Here is a 17,428-nt window from a genome sequence, read left to right as displayed (position 1 = left end):
ACGAGATAGATTGTCATCTCAAGGAAGCAGTGCATGCAAATCCATCTCATACATATTCATGGTGGATATCCTGAAAACTTGACCTGGCTCCGGCTCTCGAGGACCGGAATTGCCTACCACTGGTCTACATGATATAAAATTTTGGTTGTAAGGGTGATAAGAGATGTCTTTGTAGAATGGTGGTTGCGAAAGCCAGTTTGATTAGGATAGAGGGAGTTGGTTGAGTCTAGAAAATCAGAAAGAACATTGAATAGCTCTGCCGAGGCTGGCCGCAAGCAGCCTGTTTTGAGGCTGCCTCCTGCTTTGACTGACAAATTAGGCATGTGACCAAATTTGCACACACAAATTTGAATGCTTTTTATAGAATTCGAGGGAATGTGTATGTCTGCTTCTCTATAATTAAACTATAGAAGAACAAATAATACTTCACAAAAAATGCATGTTTCAAGAGTGCTCCCACTCTCCCAAGCTTTATTCTATTCTGTTCTCAGCATTTACATATATTCTACCACCAAGGAGTCTAAGTGGATTACAACAGTAAATTGTTAACACAATAAACAATAAAAGAACTCACTTCAACTCCAAGTTAAAATACTTGTTAAATAAAACAATTTTCAAAGCCTTGCAGACATTCAAACATTTTGACAGTGTTCAAATTTGAATAAGAATAGTCCAAATTTTACGGGATCAATACTCAAGCCAACTGTTAAGAATACTTTTAAATCCAACTTTGCTAGCAGTTGAAAACTTAAATTCAATATAGAATGGGAGTGTGTTGATTTCCACACTGTTGGAAATGTTAAGAGCTAAATATGAGACAAGGGATAAAAGCCATACAAAATTTTAAATCCCAAACGGGCTACTTTTAAATTCAACTCACACAGGAAATCAAAGTAACTCGACAAGCAACAGAGTAGCCCGATCAAACTTCTTCCAGCTGAAAATCAATTTTGTAGCAGTGTTCTGTAATAATTATAACCTAGTAGATAATGTCACTGAAAGAACAACATATAAGGAATTAAGTGCAGAAGAATAAAAAGCTGCAGAAAGCTAAATATCAAAACAGTTTGGAGGCTGTAACGTAGTTTAAATTGTACCTTAGCAGACACCATACTGGGAGGGGGGAGGAGCCCTGGGAGAAAGAGACCTGCTTACAGTGTTTGCTGAAGGGAACCAGCTTTTGCATCTGCTGCTCTTTCTGCTCCTCCTCCTAAATGGGTCTTCCCAGCTTCTAGACCAGTGGTTCTCAAGCCTGTCCTTGGGGACTTCCAGCCAGTTGAGTTTTCAGGATATTCCTAATGAAATATGAATGAGGCATATTTGCATGCCTGTCTCCTCTGTTAGATGCAAATCTCTCTCATGCATATTCACTAGGGATATCCTGAAAACCCAGCTGGCTGGGGGTCCTCCAGGGTTAAGAATCACTGTTCCAGACCTTCAAGGGAGACTCCCCCTCCCCTCTGTAAACCTGTTACGCGGAGGCCCTTGATTTGAACTTAAGCCACCGGGGCTGTGGGATGGCGGCATCTTGTCTTTTCAGTTCTTGAAACTGTCATGCTGAGTTCTCTAATGTGCTGTGCTGTGCAGTAACCGCATGTGTGAAAAAGGGATTTGTTTTTAAACAGCTGAAAGTCAGAGCACAATCACCGAGAGAGCTCATTTCTACAGAATTACTTAAAAAAAAAATAAAATCACTGATGTCTTTTTAAAGGGAATGTACTATTCCTAGTCATTACAGAGCGTTTGTTTTATTTTTATTTTTTTGATAATATTTTATTAAGTTTCAAAATATTTAAGTGCAAAGTATAGATTAATAAACAGAGAATAAAGCTGGCAAGCACATACAACTTACAAGTATCCATATACAATCATTTTATCCCACCCCCCCTTCCAATAAATAATCATCATAAATAATAAACATTTTAACCCATCCTCCCACTCTGGATGTGCATAGAGCTAACCAAATTAAAGATCAACAATATCTATCCTGAAGGAATATAAGATGTCAGTGGGCCCCAAACCAATTTAAATACATTACTATGCCCTAGTACAGGGGTGCCCACACTTTTTTGACTCGCGAGCTACTTTTAAAATGACCAAGTCAAAATGATCTACCAACAATAAAATAAAAAAAAAAAACACAACGCACACTGTATGCACAGAATTGTTAATTATCATTCCTATTCCGGGGTTTTTTCAAAGAGGACAAAGCAGATGACTCTATGCACTGTCACCTCAGTAACAACCATACAAAAATAGACAAATACCCACCCCCCTCCCTTTTTACTAAACCACAATAGCAGTTTTTAGCGCAGGGAGCTGCGCTGAATGCCCAGCGCTGCTCTCGACGCTCATAGGCTCCCTGCGCTAAAAACCACTATTGCGGTTTAGCAAAAGGGGACCATATTGTAAAATATAGACAGCAAATATAAATTCAGACACATTTTGATCACTAAATTTAAAATAAAATCATTTTTCCTACCTTGTCTGGTGATTTCATGAGTCTCTGGTTGCACTTTCTTCTTCTGACTGGGCATCCAATCTTTCTTTCAGCCTGTATGCTTCCTCTCCTCCGCACCTCATTCCCTCCCCCAACTTTTTCTTCCTCTCTTCCTGACCTTTCTTTCTTTCTTCATGCCCCCTTTCTTTTTTTCTGTTTCTCTTCTTTCCTTCTGTTTCCCTGCCTGCCCCCTTTCTTTCTTTCTCCCTGCCCTTCCCCAAGCCACTGCCATCGGGGAACAGGACCCAAACGCCACCAATGGATAACAGGCCCTGACGCCGCCCCAAGCTCTCTCTGCTTCGGGCCAATCAATCTTCCTCTCCCCGACGTCAATTCTGCCGTCGGAGAGGAAGTTCCGCCAGCCAGGCAGCGATTGGCTGGCCCGAACTTCCTCTCCGACAACAGAATTGACGTCGGGGAGAGGAAGATTGATCGGCCCGATAGATCGCCAAGGCAAAGTGAGTCCTGGATGATCGACTCACTTTGCCTTGGCGAGCTACCGGTCGATCGCGATCGACCTATTGGGCACCCCTGCCCTAGTAAATCCGCATTTATTTTCTCATTTCTATATGTGGAACATAAATTTGCCCACCAAAAAGAAAAGTTAAGGCGACCATAATTTTTCCAATTATGTGTTATCATCTGCATAGCTACCCCAGCATGTTTCATTTTAAAATTTTATTATTTACATACCGCTTATCTACCCCAAGTAGGATCTTAAGTGGTTTGCATTGAATGGTGATCAGGTACTCCAATAGGTGAACTTATCAAAGAGCACTACCATGTTAGCCCACATTAATTGCATTATATTCTGGTGGGCATCTTTAGTATTTAGTGTATGCTAAAACGGTAGTGCTCTTTGATGAATCCCCCCTAAGTGTTTTTCCCTGCCTGTCCCGGTTGGCTCACAATTTAGATCATTTGCATCTCGTGATCAAGAGAAAGGCCCATCTTCCTTTCATTTGGCATATGCTTCTCTTCCTCGTTTCTTTATTTTAAAACCTTATCTTTTTATAATTCAATTTTCTAGCAGCCCTATCCTCTTCAGTATACAAACTTTTCTCAGTATTGTGTGTGGTTGTTTTTGTCTTTAATTTCTGTGCCATTTCCTTACACATCCAGAGTGGGAGGGAGGGATTGAAGCTAAAGAGGGACAAGTTCAGGACAAATATCAGGAAATTCTGCTTCACGCAGAGAGTGGTTGACACCTGGAATGCCCTCCCAGAGGAGGTTATTGCGGAATCAACCATCCTAGGATTCAAAAGCAAACTAGATGCACATCTCCTTACGAGAGGCATAGAGGGATATGGGCGACTACAATTACGCCAGGTATACAACCGGGCAGGGCCTCCGCGTGTGCGGATCACCGGACTTGATGGACCGAAGGTCTGATCCAGAGATGGCGCTTCTTAAGTTCTTATTATTTTAAATAAGGGTAGGTTATTGAAAGAGTATATACATTTGTGTTATTGATTAATCTATGTTTGGGTGGGATAAAATGATTGATTTTGAATATCTGTAAGTTGAATGTGCTTTTCTTTACTTGTTACATGTTCTTATACCTATGTGTTGCACTGTTAATATTTGAAAATTAATAAAAGCTTTAAAAAAAAAGAAAAAGGCACACTGAGATTTGTCAATTGAAAGAATAGTCCATGCAGGGTTTTGTTTCACTTTGTAGCTGGAGAAAAATTAGTTTCCTTAAATCAGACCCCTTAGCCCATTGATTATTGAGGTGTACCTGTTGCTGTAAAGAACTTACAGTTATAAACTAGGCTTGAGAGCCTTGAAGAATGAAATTTTCTGTTACAAGTGTTTGAAATGTACCTTTTGGAGTGGATGGACTCCTTGAGTTGGTTTTTCGAAACATGGTTCCATGTTGGGGACCCGATACGTCACGCTCTGAATATTTAAGATTTCGCATTCAAGTCATCAGTCCAGATAACATCGTCTCTATTTGAAACTGGTTTCATTGAAAATTTACGGCCTCTTATACAAAGCCGCGCGGCAACAGCCCCGAAGCCCTTTAAATCTCTATGGGCTTCGGGGCTGCTAGCAAGGCTTTGTAAAAGAGGCCGCTAGTGCAATTTGGATGCCTTCACTATAACCTTCTATTTCTTTTTTGAAGTTTTGCAATTTAAAAATTGTTTTGAAAGATTTGTAATGGTTCGGTGCAATGATTACACTTCCCCCTCCCCACTCGCGGTTTCGGCAATTGCGATTTCACATATTCGCAATTTTTTGGGGAGGGGGAAAAAAAGACCCCCCCCCCCACATAGTTTAGCCTTCCCCCCGGCGTCCCAGCCTTACCTGGTGGTCTAGCGGGGGTCTTCCTACGCTCCTGCCCCGTGTAGATCGCCAATAGGAAATGGCTGTGGGGAGTTCCCGTCGTAGTCTCGAGAGACTACGGGAATTCACGGCAGCTATTTCCTATTGGCGATCTGCACGAGGCAGGAGCGTAGGAAGATTGCTCCTGCCCCGAAAGCCCGCTAGACCACCAGGTAAGGCTGAGATGCCGGGGGGAAGGCAGGGATGGGTCAGAGCCGGACCAGAAGATATTCACGGTATTTCACCATTCGCGGTCCGGCTCAACCCCTATCCCCCGCGAATCCGGAGGGAGAAGTGTAATAAGAGAGATTTTTCCTGACACCATTGATGCTGTTTCTCCTTCACTAATGATGAGCACTTTAAAAAAAAAAAAAAAACCTTTTCATATTATGTTTGATTGCTTCAATATCTGTGTGGGGGATTTCTTAATGACAATTTTAATGATTTTTTTTTTTTTTCCTTTAATTACAGTTTATTACCACCCTCTGTTTTTTTGTGGATTCACTAAGAAATATTTTTTGTTGGGACTAACCCAGGGGTGTCAAAGTCCCTCCTCGAGGACCGCAATCCAGTCGGGTTTTCGGGATTTCCCCAATGAATATGCATGAGATCTATTTGCATGCACTGCTTTCATTATTTGCTAATAGATCTCATGAATATTCATTGGGGAAATCCCGAAAACCAGACTGGATTGCTGTCCTCGAGGAGGGACTTTGAAACACCCCTGGCCTAACCCGATTTGATCCAGTGTGAATAGATTCACTTTCTGGAAACCAACAAATAGGGACAACTGCTATTTAGAAATTGTTAATCTCGCCCATTCTCGCACTTAAGGTGTGCTCTGTTCTTCCAGAACGTAAAGAACGTGATAAACCCTCCTAACAAAGAAATTGTGACCAAGCAGAATGATGTGGAGAAGTTTGAAGTACGGGATCAGAATAAAATGAAAACAGAAGCCAAGTGGAAATATAAGGTATTGTAAAGTTAACTGAGAACAAGGAGGCAGCATTGTTCTGTCAAATGGGTGAATTATTATTATTTCTTTTGTTGTGTTTGATGCAATGACCTTCTAAAAGTTCCCAGGATGTGTCACAATAAGACAAAGAACATTTCAAAGCAATTTTATGTTGTCCAAGAAAATTGGATCTGAAAATCACAGGGGAGATCTTAGACCTGCTATATCTACGGCCAAAAGGTTCAGTTCGCCGTGCGCAATTGTCCTGAGCCGAGTTGTCTTGTCTTGCGCTTAATTGTGGTTGTGCTCAGTTGTCCCCGCGCTTTTGTCTTGCGCGCATTTGACTTGCCACCCAGCCGAAATAGCCATGCAAAGTTATCTGGAGGTAGGTGCAGATCAATGTTATCCAGCTAATATTTTGGTCTGCACTTAGACTGCTCTTTGCATCCTCTTTTTCTGAATAGATGTCCGGCTGAAAGCAATCCATTTGCTTGGCTAGAATTTTTTAAAATTAAGAAGTTATACAGGTAACATCAGAAGTTACTTGTCCAAGTCCTTCTAAATCAGAGTTTCCCCAAATGTAGGTCGGGACTCCAGATGGTTCCAAAGAACCTACTTATGGTATTTCAACTTGAGTGGACTTATCTATAGGCGCATCATTATTCTACATCTATTAGATGAAGGGAGGGGGGGTTTCACATAATTTTATTTGGTGCGATCATGGAGTCACAAGCACTAAAAGACCTCTTTGTTCAAGTCAGCATATAGCTATGGGGGTGTTAGTCCCAAAAGTGATTTTAAAAAAAACTGAGCAGCAGAGCCCTTTATAGTGAAGTTGGCTAAGTGCATCTGCATTGGTAACTTCGGTTGGAAGATTTTTGGACATTCAGAAGTTACTTTCTCAACCACCCAGCAGCGATGTGATTGCTCACTAGGAACGTCTTGAATAGCACTCAGGACTGCTTTTGAATATGCACCAGTCGGGTCTCCTGAGGCAGGGTTTGAAACGGGGCCACATTGGGACCCCATAAACCCTGTTTTCGAGCTAAGTGAACGCATTTTCATCTTATTTATGCAGTGACTCTTTGCATGATTGATATAAGAAGAAAGAGAAATCGTCATTATTTGAATCAGTAAAAATTTTTAATATCATTCCATGTCATATCAAGTCTTTGAGCGTGATCAAAAATTTTTAAGAAGTTGCAATGATTGGAAGGTGAACTCTTTACATAGGAAGGTTTTTCAGCCTTCCCTTCAGAGTTTCATATCTCTGAGCTTTTTTTATATATAATTTTTTGATCACTCTCTGCAGATAGATTACCTTTAGGGGTCAGTTCTTTTTATTATACAATAACTTTTTTCTGACCTTTGTTCTCATAGTTCATATCCCTGAATTTACTTAAGGAAGATAGATTTAAAGCAAATACATACAAATTTGAATAAAACTCTGACCTAAATTGGCAACCAGTGTAGCTTTTGGCAATAAGGAGTAATATGCTCTCATTTTTTCAGACCGAAAATCAGTCAGACTGCAGTGTTTTGTATCGCTCTTAATTTTTAAAAGATTTTCTTGTACGCTCCCAGATAGATTATATTACAGCAATCAAGGATACTCAGTATAGTTGACTGGACTAGCAAGCGGAATGAAGGTTGGCTAAATATTTCTTAACGGTTCGAAGTTTCCAAAGAACCGAGAAACATTTCCTAAGTAACAGATCTGTGTGCTGATCCAAGGTAAGGTGACTTTCCCTAATCCCGCCATATAGATGATAACTAATAGGGCAAAAAGAGCAGATCCCTGTGGCATATAACTTTCACAACAGTTCCGAGCATAAATTTAACTGCCTGGCAACACTCTATCATGAGTCAGCGTTAGGGATGTGCGCAGGCAAAATATTTTATATTCGCCTTTAGCTCTTTCAAACTCCCCCCCCCCCCCCTTTTTTTAGAAATCTTTGTTGGACTTGTTCAGATATTTTGTTTTAAAAATATTTTTTGTCACGCAGATAAATCAATTGCACATACCAAAATTGTATTATTTCACCAAGGCGTTTGCCATTGCTGAATGACGAATCATGTTATCCCCTTCCCCCCCCGCCCCCCCGACTTTAACCAGGATACCCAGTTTGTGCCCCTTGACTGTTTCTCACTTGTGTGTTGTCAATTTTTGTCACTCCCTTTTCCTTCCTTGGTCTAATTTCAGTAGTCAGCAACACTATCAAGACGATATCAAAGTTTTGCCCCTTGAAAATAGTATACCCCTGTGAGGCTTGTCCAAGTTCAAGTTTGTTTCTCAATATCCCACAGATCACAGGGTAACTAAGCGGCTTACAACTGAATTTAAAATGACATACATTAAACAATAAATAATAAATACAAGCTGAATATATAATGTTCACTTCACCACACAAAGTAGAAACATAGAAAATGACGGCAGAAAAAGGCCACGGCCCATCTAGTCTGCCCACACTAATGGCCCACCCCCTAACTACCTCCATGAAGAGATCCCACATGCCAATCCCATCTTTTCTTAAAATCTGGCACGCTGATGGCCTCGATTACCTGTAGTGGAAGATTATTCCAGCGGTCAACCACCCTTCCGGTGAAGAAATATTTTCTGGTGTCGCCATGAAATTTCCCACCCCTGATTTTCAACGGATGCCCTCTTGTTGCCGTGGGTCCTTTAAGGAAAAAGAGATCCTCTTCCACCTCGATACAGCCCGTGACATATTTGAACGTCTCGATCATGTCTCCCCTCTCTCTGCGTTCGAGTGAGTACAGCTGCAACTTACCCAGTCGTTCCTCATACGGGAGATCCTTCAGAAAAGCCCCCCTTTACCAGAGGTAATCAGAGACAGTTTCCTATCATTAACGGAGAAAAGACCTCACCTGGAAAAACTCTATGTTAGCTGTGCTCTGATATTTCATTAAAAAAACTTGATAGCAGATAGAAGATAAGTTTTCCTATTCACTTTTGAAGATAAGTTTTCCTATTAACTGCTATCAAGTTGTTTTTTTATGAAATACCAGTTAAAATATATGAACTCTTGATTATTACACAGAGTTTTTGTAGACCAAGGATATTAAGGATATCAAGATATTAAGAAGTACATATTGACAAGATATTAAGAAGTACTTAAGGAATAGTTTGAACATTTTCTAATTTGCTAAGGAGAAGTTGCTAATGAAAGAGGAGTTCGGACCATTATTGGTTGCGTTTTATTGGTTTATTTATTTTTTTGAAGAGTAGGGTTTTTGTTTCTTTTTTGAAGGTTTTGTAGTCTGTGGTTGAAGTCAGCAGATTGGTGAGTTGTCGGTCCAGTTTCGCTGCTCTGGTGGCCAAAGATAATAAAAATAAAATATAAAAATGACTTACACACCAAAGAGAAACGGGGGAGAACTCCAATATGTGATAGAAAAGAAGGGGGAAGGAAAACACATAAGGTAGGGGAAGCGGTCAAGTTGCTCTTGAAGGGGGGTCTTGTATTACATTGTGTTATAAGTTCAATTGCCTGTGAGACTGCATCACTGAACAAAAAGGTCTTCAGATCTTTCTTAAAAGTATTAAGCAAGGTCTGTCCTAGCACAGTGTCTTGTCTGCCTGTGGTTTCTGCTCAGCTGACATTAAGTAGCCCAGCTATTAATCTGGGCCAGGGGTAGGCAATTCTGGTTCTCGAGAGCCAGAGCCAGGTCAGGTTTTCAGGATCTCCACCATGAATATGTATGAGACGGATTTGCATGCACTGCTTTCTTGAGATGCAAATCTATCTCGTGCATATTTATTGTGGAGATCCTGAAAACCTGACCTGGCTCCGGCTCTCGAGGCCTGGAATTGCCTACCCCTGATTCTAGGCAAAAGAGAGGAATGAAAGTCTCTTTGAAATCTCCACCACCTGATTTACTTTCTGAATTAAGGTTTAGGGATTTTGTCATTCCTGTTCATTCTGAGGGAGTAATTTTGGATAGACGCTGATAACGACGCCCCAGATTTAAAAACTTGTAATAGCTGCACTCTGTAAGCCACATTTATTGTGGATGCTTAAACCTCTCTTTGCTGTCACCGATTTCTGTGTAGTTGTGAAAGCCATAATATTGCCTGTTTTCATCAATTGCAGTTCTATATTTTCAGTACTGTCTGCAGCATCTGTCATAGCACTGCAGCTAGCAAAGAACGTGGTGGTGTGGCAAATTACGGGTTGTTCCTGATTTGATTACATTTTCCCGAGCCTTTGTTTGTGCCACTGGCTATCTATTACTCATAGCATTTATTTTAACTTTGGTTTTTAAAGTTTTATGGGATTTTGACTTCTTGTAGCTCAAATTGACATGGACCTCAAATGCCAAATTGACTGCTTCAGTCCTTCCTTCAAGATCTTTTTGAGATGCATTTTCAAGCTTGGTGTGCATTGCTGAATGTTCTTTGTGGTTAAATCCCAAGCTCGGATGAGTTTTTGATTCGCTTAATAATACTGAGATGAGTGGATAATTGATTTTGCACTTTTTTTTTTAGCATTAGAACTCTTTTCCAAACCTCTGACCACTCTGTTCCAAGTTTCAGATTATTCATATATTCACTGGGGCTAGAGATGAAAGTCACTGGCTTCAAGGTTTATTTTTTATTTCAGAAAAATTTGAAAAATATATATATATATAAAAAGGAGTCTTCTTTTGGTGAAGAAATCTGAACTTTCATCTCAAGCCCTGTAGTTTTTAGCTATTTGAGCTTTCAGTATATAAATCTAGATCAGGGGTGTCAAAGTCCCTCCTCGAGGGCCGGAATCCAGTCGGGTTTTCCCAATGAATATGCATTGAAAGCAGTGCATGCAAATAGATCTCATGCAGATTCATTGGGGAAATCCTGAAAACCCGACTGGATTCTGGTCCTCGAGGACCAACTTTGACACCTGTGATCTAGATACTCCTGAAAAAATTTTCCTGGAATAATATACTTTAAAAATATTTTAAAACTTTAGTAATTATTTATATTTTGGCATAAACCTTCCCCCCCCCCCACACACACACATTTTTTATGGCCTATGAATGATAATCATCCAACTAATGTGAGAATTCTTTTGCAATATTTAAGCGACTCTGTCTGACGTCTCTTTCCTCTTTTATGATTTATAGAATTGTGCTTAGTGTGTCTGGAACTTTAATTAGCGTTTGTTATATTTGTTTTGTGCTCCAGTTGTCGCCACTGACTGTTCTCATCAAAGACCGTCTGAAATAATAGAACTGAGCTCTGTTATTGTGAACTCCCTCTAGTGGTGAAAAATATTACAAGAAATAAACCATTTTCTGTCATATACGAGGGCGAAATCAAAAATTGAAGGCAATTGTTGAATTACGCAATAACCGGAACAGAGCTAGCGAAATGCAACGTACACACTCTTACATTGCCGCTTGGCTAATTCGTTCGTGCACAATGCAGCGCTTGGTCTTTCTTCATGTGGCAGCCATGGGGTCAGAAACATGGATGCTCCATTGCAAGATTGTACCGTCTTAAGAACAACGTGCAGTAGTGCGCTTTCTTAGGGCAGAGGGAGGGAAACCTGCGGAAATTCACCATCGGATATTGACTCGATATGAATCAACGAAAGGTTTACGAGTGGGTAAAAAGGTTTAAAGCTGGAAGAACAGATGTAACCGACTAAGGTTGTTCTGGTCACTCATCAACATCGCGCACACAAGAGCACATTGACAGGGCAGATGCCTTGATTAGAGAAAACTGACGGATAATGTTGTCTCGGCTGGCTGCAGATTTGGATATCCAGCTGTGCATTTGCCATAATGCATGACGACTTGGGATACAGGAAAGTCGGCACACAATGGGTTCCCAAAAAGTTTGCTGATCTGCCCAAGCAACAGCGCGTGGAGGTTGCGACCCGTTCCTGAGATGGTATGAAGAAGATCTGAGTATTCTGGAGAGGATTGTCACCGGTGATGAGACATGGGTGCGTCACTTCGACCCGGAGAGCAAAAGCCAAAGCATGATGAAGTAAAGGACGCAGTGACTTCAGGAGCAGCCAAAAAACGACTTCTCTGCAGGAATGCAAAAGCTAGTTGAATGATGCAACAAATACGTCGTCTTGCATGGGGACTATAAGGAAAAGTGATATGCTTGATTGCTCATAGTTACTTCTGTTAAAGCTGTTAGATGTATTTTGCCTTTACCTTTTGATTTACCCTCGTATTTATTTATTTATTTATATTCCGCATATCCTACGATTCTGTGCGGATTACAAATTATTCAGGTACTCAAGCATTTTTCACCCCCTATCTGTCCCAGTGCTCTCACACTCTTATCTAATGTACCTGGGGCACTGGGGGATTAAGTGACTTGCCCAGGGTCACAAGGAGCCGTGCAAGATTTGAACCCACAACCCCAGCATGCAGGGGCTGTAACTCTAACCACTGCACCAAACACTCCCATCCAATATGGGCCCAATATTCAGCTGGTGCCATCACGCAGAGCGGAGGAGTAGCATAATGGTTAAAGCAGAAGGCTGAGAACCAGGGAAACCTGGTTCAAATACCACTGTAGTTCCATGTTTTTAGGCAAGTACCTCCATTGCCTCAGATACAATGTAAGCTTCCCCCGACTATTTTAAGCCCTGAAAGACCCCCCCTTAAGCCTTACCTGGTGGTCTAGCGTTTTTTCAGGCAGGAGCCATCTTCCCACGCTCCTGCCCCGTGCAGATCGCTCACAGGAAATGGCTGCCTTGAGCTCCCTTAGTCTCTCGAGCCATTTCCTGTCAGCGATTTGCCCGGGGGCAGGAGTGTGGGAAGATCGCTCCTGCCTCGAAAACCCGCTAGACCACCAGGTAAAGCTTAAGGGGGGGGAGGGGCTTACAGGGCTTAAAATAGCCCAAAAAAAGAAAAAGGAATTTTAGGTTTAAAATCGCAAATAAGTGAATCCGTAGATATGGAAACCGCAAATACGGAGGGGGAAGTGTACAGCTATTATCTTGCTGTTTAGCTATGATCTTGCAAAAGCATAACCTGCTTTGAATACTGGCCAATGTATGTATCACAACCACAGACTGGATTCCAGGTGACACAGACAAGCCCCTGCCTGCCCCAGGCATTAGAGAAAAGCATCGGATGAGACTTTGCCATCTCTGGCAGGGGAACAGAACCTGCCCAATTCTCCTCTCCATGTTTTTGACGTGTAGTGTTGGAGTTGGGTGTTAGTCAAGCAAATGTCCTACTTCTTATTAACATAGCAGTCAATTTAAATTGATTGTCCCCCCCCACCCCCCCTTATTTTCAGAACAGCAAACCAGATTCATTACTTAAAATGGAAGAAGAACAGAAGATGGAAAAGACTCCTCTGTCAGGAAACAAGGACAATAAATTCATGTTTTCCTTTTCTAACAAGAAACTGCTGGGGTATGTGACAATCTAGTTTTAAAGCTGAATATGATATTTAAAAAACAAAAAACACTTGTCTACTATATTTTATGGAAGCATAACAAGATATAGGGCCTGTTTTACAAAGCTGCAAGGCAACAGCCCCGAAGCCCTTTAAATCTCTATGGGCTTCAGGGCCGTTACCGCGCAGCTTTGTAAAACAGGCCCATAGAAGACTGTACTGTGTGGTTATTGTATATTGATGTTTGCTTGCATCCTGTTGCAATAAAAAAAAAAAAACTTTGGCAGTTTTCTTCAGAAGAGAAAGTATGACCACCTACCTCTGTAACTGAAATCGTCACAGAGGACTAGGCTTGTTCATGGTGCTAAGGATCGCTGTCACCCTAGACCAAGGGGTAGGCAATTCCGGTCCTCGAGAGCCGGAGCCAGGTCAGGTTTTCAGGATCTCCACCATGAATATGCACGAGATGGATTTGCATGCACTGCCTCCTTGAGATGCGAATCTATCTCATGCGTATTTATGTCGGATAGCCTGATAACCTGACCTGGGGCTCCGGCTCTCGAGGACCGGAATTGCCTAACCCTGCCCTAGACTGGTGTTCACTCGCTATCAGCAACAGTACAGGAAAAGTCTACCCTTCCCCCTCTTCTCAAACCTTACAACATAGGGATTGAATAGGAGGGGAGAGATCTGCAGTAAACCTAAGATTGATTTATTGTTTATTATCATTATTAAAGGGGTCCTTTTACTAAACTGCAGTAAGACATGGGGCCTCTTCTGTTAAACTGAGCTAGCAGTTTCTAATGCGGGGAGCCTCACTGAATGGCCCGCGCTATGAGCGTCAGGAGCAGCGCTAAAAACTGCTAGCGCGGTTTAAACAGAAGAGGCCCCATGGTCTTGCACACTCTTACGCAAGTCTTTCCCATGCGCTAAGGCCAGTTTTGTTGCAATTGTAAAAATGCCTTTTTTTCCCATTTTTATCATCAGCGCATGACCAGTTTAAAAAAATTTAACACTATAGTTGATATACACAGGGTAACATCGCCAATCACAATTACTATATAATACACACTTACTTTGGCAGTTTTAATAGTTGATGTGCTGTACTAGGAAGCGTAATAGTCACACAGTTGATCAAATGAGTCTCGGACACCAGAATAGGACATCAAAGTCACTGCTGCCCTTGAAAAGCTATAATCAGCTTATTGTTCACATTATCATAGGCTCCTCTATTTAGGAGGTGATATAGACTCCCACGCTAGCTGTTTGCTAATCAGGTGGAGGGGCATAATAAAATAAAAAGTCTAAGTCCCTTTTGGCCTAAGTCAGTAGACGCTGAAGTTGGCAGCAGGGAAAATCTCCATTCTCAAAAACAAAACACGTCCAAATTGAGGTTTTTTTGAAAATGGCCTACCTACACGTTCAAGCAATCTACTGGCCCAGACTGCCATTCTGTCTATGCAGATGCCGGTTATAGAAACCTGCTTTTAGGCAAAGGAGGGGCCAGTCCTTTGCCTAAAAGCAGGATTCTGTAACCGGCATCTTTCAAAAAACAACGCCGGTTACAAAATCCTGTAAGTGGCCCCCCCCTCCACCGCCGCAATGATCGTAGCAGGAGAGAGGCATAAATTCTCCTGCCGCGATCGCGATCCCCCCAGACAAAACCGGGTTATACTTGCTGTCTAGGTCGGCCCACCTCCCGCCCACTTCCCAGCCTTTCCCCTCCTCCAGAAACGCCTCTTTTCACTCTAGGGTTTCAGAGGCGGGGGAACGGCCTAAGCTAGTTTTAGATACGTCTAAAACCAGCTTTGATTATTGGTACTTGGACGATCTGTCTGTTTGATCGTCCTAGTACCGATTTAGGCCACTTTTTAAAAAATTATTACGAGCCCCTTAGCATGCTGTAATGTAGATGCAGTAACTGGTTATCACAGGAATGACCATTCTCCGCCCCTGAAACACCCTCTCTCCCCCCAAAAAAATTGGAAAAATATTAGCATGTAATTAGAGCATGCATATGCCTAAGTTAACACAGAAGGTTTTAGTGTGTCCTACCATTAGGCTTTTTTTTCTGTGTTAAACATGTGTTTGCATTTAATGAATCTTAGAAAAAGGACCCCTAAAATATGCATTTTTTGAGTAACTAGGGCTGTACTGACTCTTCGATTCAATTCAGCCCCGGATAGCGCTCCGAAAACATTATTTCTATTTGGATGAATAGTGATTTAGATTTGAATACAAATAGTCTGGAGTTCTACTGTGCTAAATCCTACTGAAATTAATGTGTGATCTCGGATTTCACGTTGCTTCTTTTATTATTTATTATGTTAAAGCTCAATGCCCATTATTCGTATTTGGCCAGCTTTACAAATAACAAAACATAATGGAAAGTATAATGTAAATAATAAATTAACAAATCAATCAATAAAAGATACTTTTCTTAATAAATAAAAAAATGCAATAATAATAATAATAATTTTAATAATTATGGGGATAGCATAGTGATGTGGTTATGCGGTGATATCAAGAGGCCCTAAGGGCCCTTTGCTGTCGTCTGCCAACAGGGAATCCATTAGTCCAGTGTTTCTCAGCTTGGTCCTGGAGTGCTCCCTTGCCATTCAGAATTTTAGGATATCCACAATGAATATACATAAACTTGATTTGCAAACACTACCTTCATCATATGCAAATTAATTTTAATCAGTCTTAGGCCATGTCCATTGCATCCCAGGATGCACTGAGAAGGAGGCCTAAAGCCCCGATTGCCATTGTTGTCTAAGGCCCTTCATATTTATTTTAAAAAACTTATTATCCGCTTATCTCCTAAGTGGCTTACAAGTAAACATAGACAGTAGAGGTCAAATTTTACATTTTCCAATATATTACAAACATCAATCAGCTTTGTATACATTGTTCAACAAAAAATTGTAGTCATTCTCAAACATCTTACCTTATATTTCATGAGATAACCAGGTTAAGTTGGCACTGTTGAATATTATGGGATAAAAATAATTAAATAAGTTACCCAAGTTATCTTTCTTCCTATTACTCCCATGATCTAGCTTAACTTTTTTTTTTTTTTCCTTTGGGGGGGGGGATGGGGGCTAACAGATAGTGCTGAATATTAGCATTATCCAATTGAAAGGGAAGTTTCCAGTGAGGGCTACTATTAAGATATACTATTTTAATGTTAACCCCAATTATTAATAACTAGGTCTTATTGCATAAAATGGGATGTGTGCTAAAACAGTACGAGTTAGTGGAAAATTAATTTGATAACTTCCTCCCTTTGTGTGAAGAGTTTCAGTCTCAGTAACCAGAGTTGAGATTGTGATGTCATAATGCCTCATTCCACCAATGCCTAAGAGCCAACCTCATCAGTGATGTCACAATGGCTTAAATTCCCCTATGCTGGGCTCACTTTTAGTACATACAGCAGTGATTTCAATTTCTAGAGTAATTTCTTTTTTAATTAAGGGGGGGAAGTTATCAATGTGGTGTTATTTTACTGTTTACCCTAGCCATTAGTAACTAGGTCTCATTGCATAAAGTTGGACCTGTACTAAAATAATACAATTTAGCAGTAAAATAACATGTCTTTGAAAATAAGCCACACTGATAGCTGTGCTCCTAAATCATAATCATACCCTTGGCATGCTTTTAGCCCTCCTCCTTTTAGCTAGTTAACTTTGAGTCAGACATTGAGCTATACTGTCCAAAAGTTAACTATCCAGTTAACCAGCCGAGTGGTTTGAATATTAACCTCTCCGTTTTATATATGCATCTATTTCTATGAATTGAAGTTATAAATATTCTCTAACAATTACTTTCTATTAAACAGTTCCAAAGGCGTTAAACCACAGATAAGTCCGAGCATTTTTGGATCATTACAAAACTTCAAAGAAGATAAAACGAAGCCTGTGCGGGACGAATATGAATACGTCTCGGATGACGGAGAGCTGAAGATAGACGAGTTTCCAATTAGGAGGAAAAAGAATACCATCAAAAGAGACCTACCCTGTAAGGAGACCCAAGTGCTACCTCTATTCCCACTGAGAACATCGAGGCCAATATTCACAAGCACTTATATGCAGCTGCATGAAGGCTTCTTTAGAAAAACCGGCGTCAGGTCAAAAGCGCGCCGGGATAAAGGCGCGCCCAGACAATTGAGCGCAGCGCGGAGGCACGCACCGCTCTAAATGACTGTTTTTAGGGCTCCGACGGGGGGGGGGGGGGTTGTCCCCCCACTTTACTTAATAGACATCGCGCC

At 41.1% G+C, this 17,428-nt stretch overlaps 1 protein-coding gene across 2 annotated transcripts in view; it reads left to right on the top strand.

Annotated features, from left to right (window-relative positions):
* PHF2 (PHD finger protein 2) overlaps nucleotides 1-17,428 on the top strand; it is a 287,511-nt gene that overhangs the window by 220,986 nt on the left and 49,097 nt on the right. For both annotated transcript variants that reach the window (XM_033926403.1, XM_033926404.1), the window contains 3 exons: nucleotides 5,682-5,801; nucleotides 13,057-13,175; nucleotides 17,000-17,178. In XM_033926403.1, the coding sequence (XP_033782294.1) occupies nucleotides 5,682-5,801; nucleotides 13,057-13,175; nucleotides 17,000-17,178 (418 nt within the window). The remainder of the gene's footprint in view (nucleotides 1-5,681; nucleotides 5,802-13,056; nucleotides 13,176-16,999; nucleotides 17,179-17,428) is intronic.

This window comes from Geotrypetes seraphini, chromosome 17 (genome assembly GCF_902459505.1).
Source record: "Geotrypetes seraphini chromosome 17, aGeoSer1.1, whole genome shotgun sequence".
Taxonomy (NCBI): Eukaryota; Metazoa; Chordata; class Amphibia; order Gymnophiona; family Dermophiidae; genus Geotrypetes; species Geotrypetes seraphini.
Note: the sequence above shows the minus strand (reverse complement) of the source record. Positions and strands in the feature narration are given on the sequence as shown.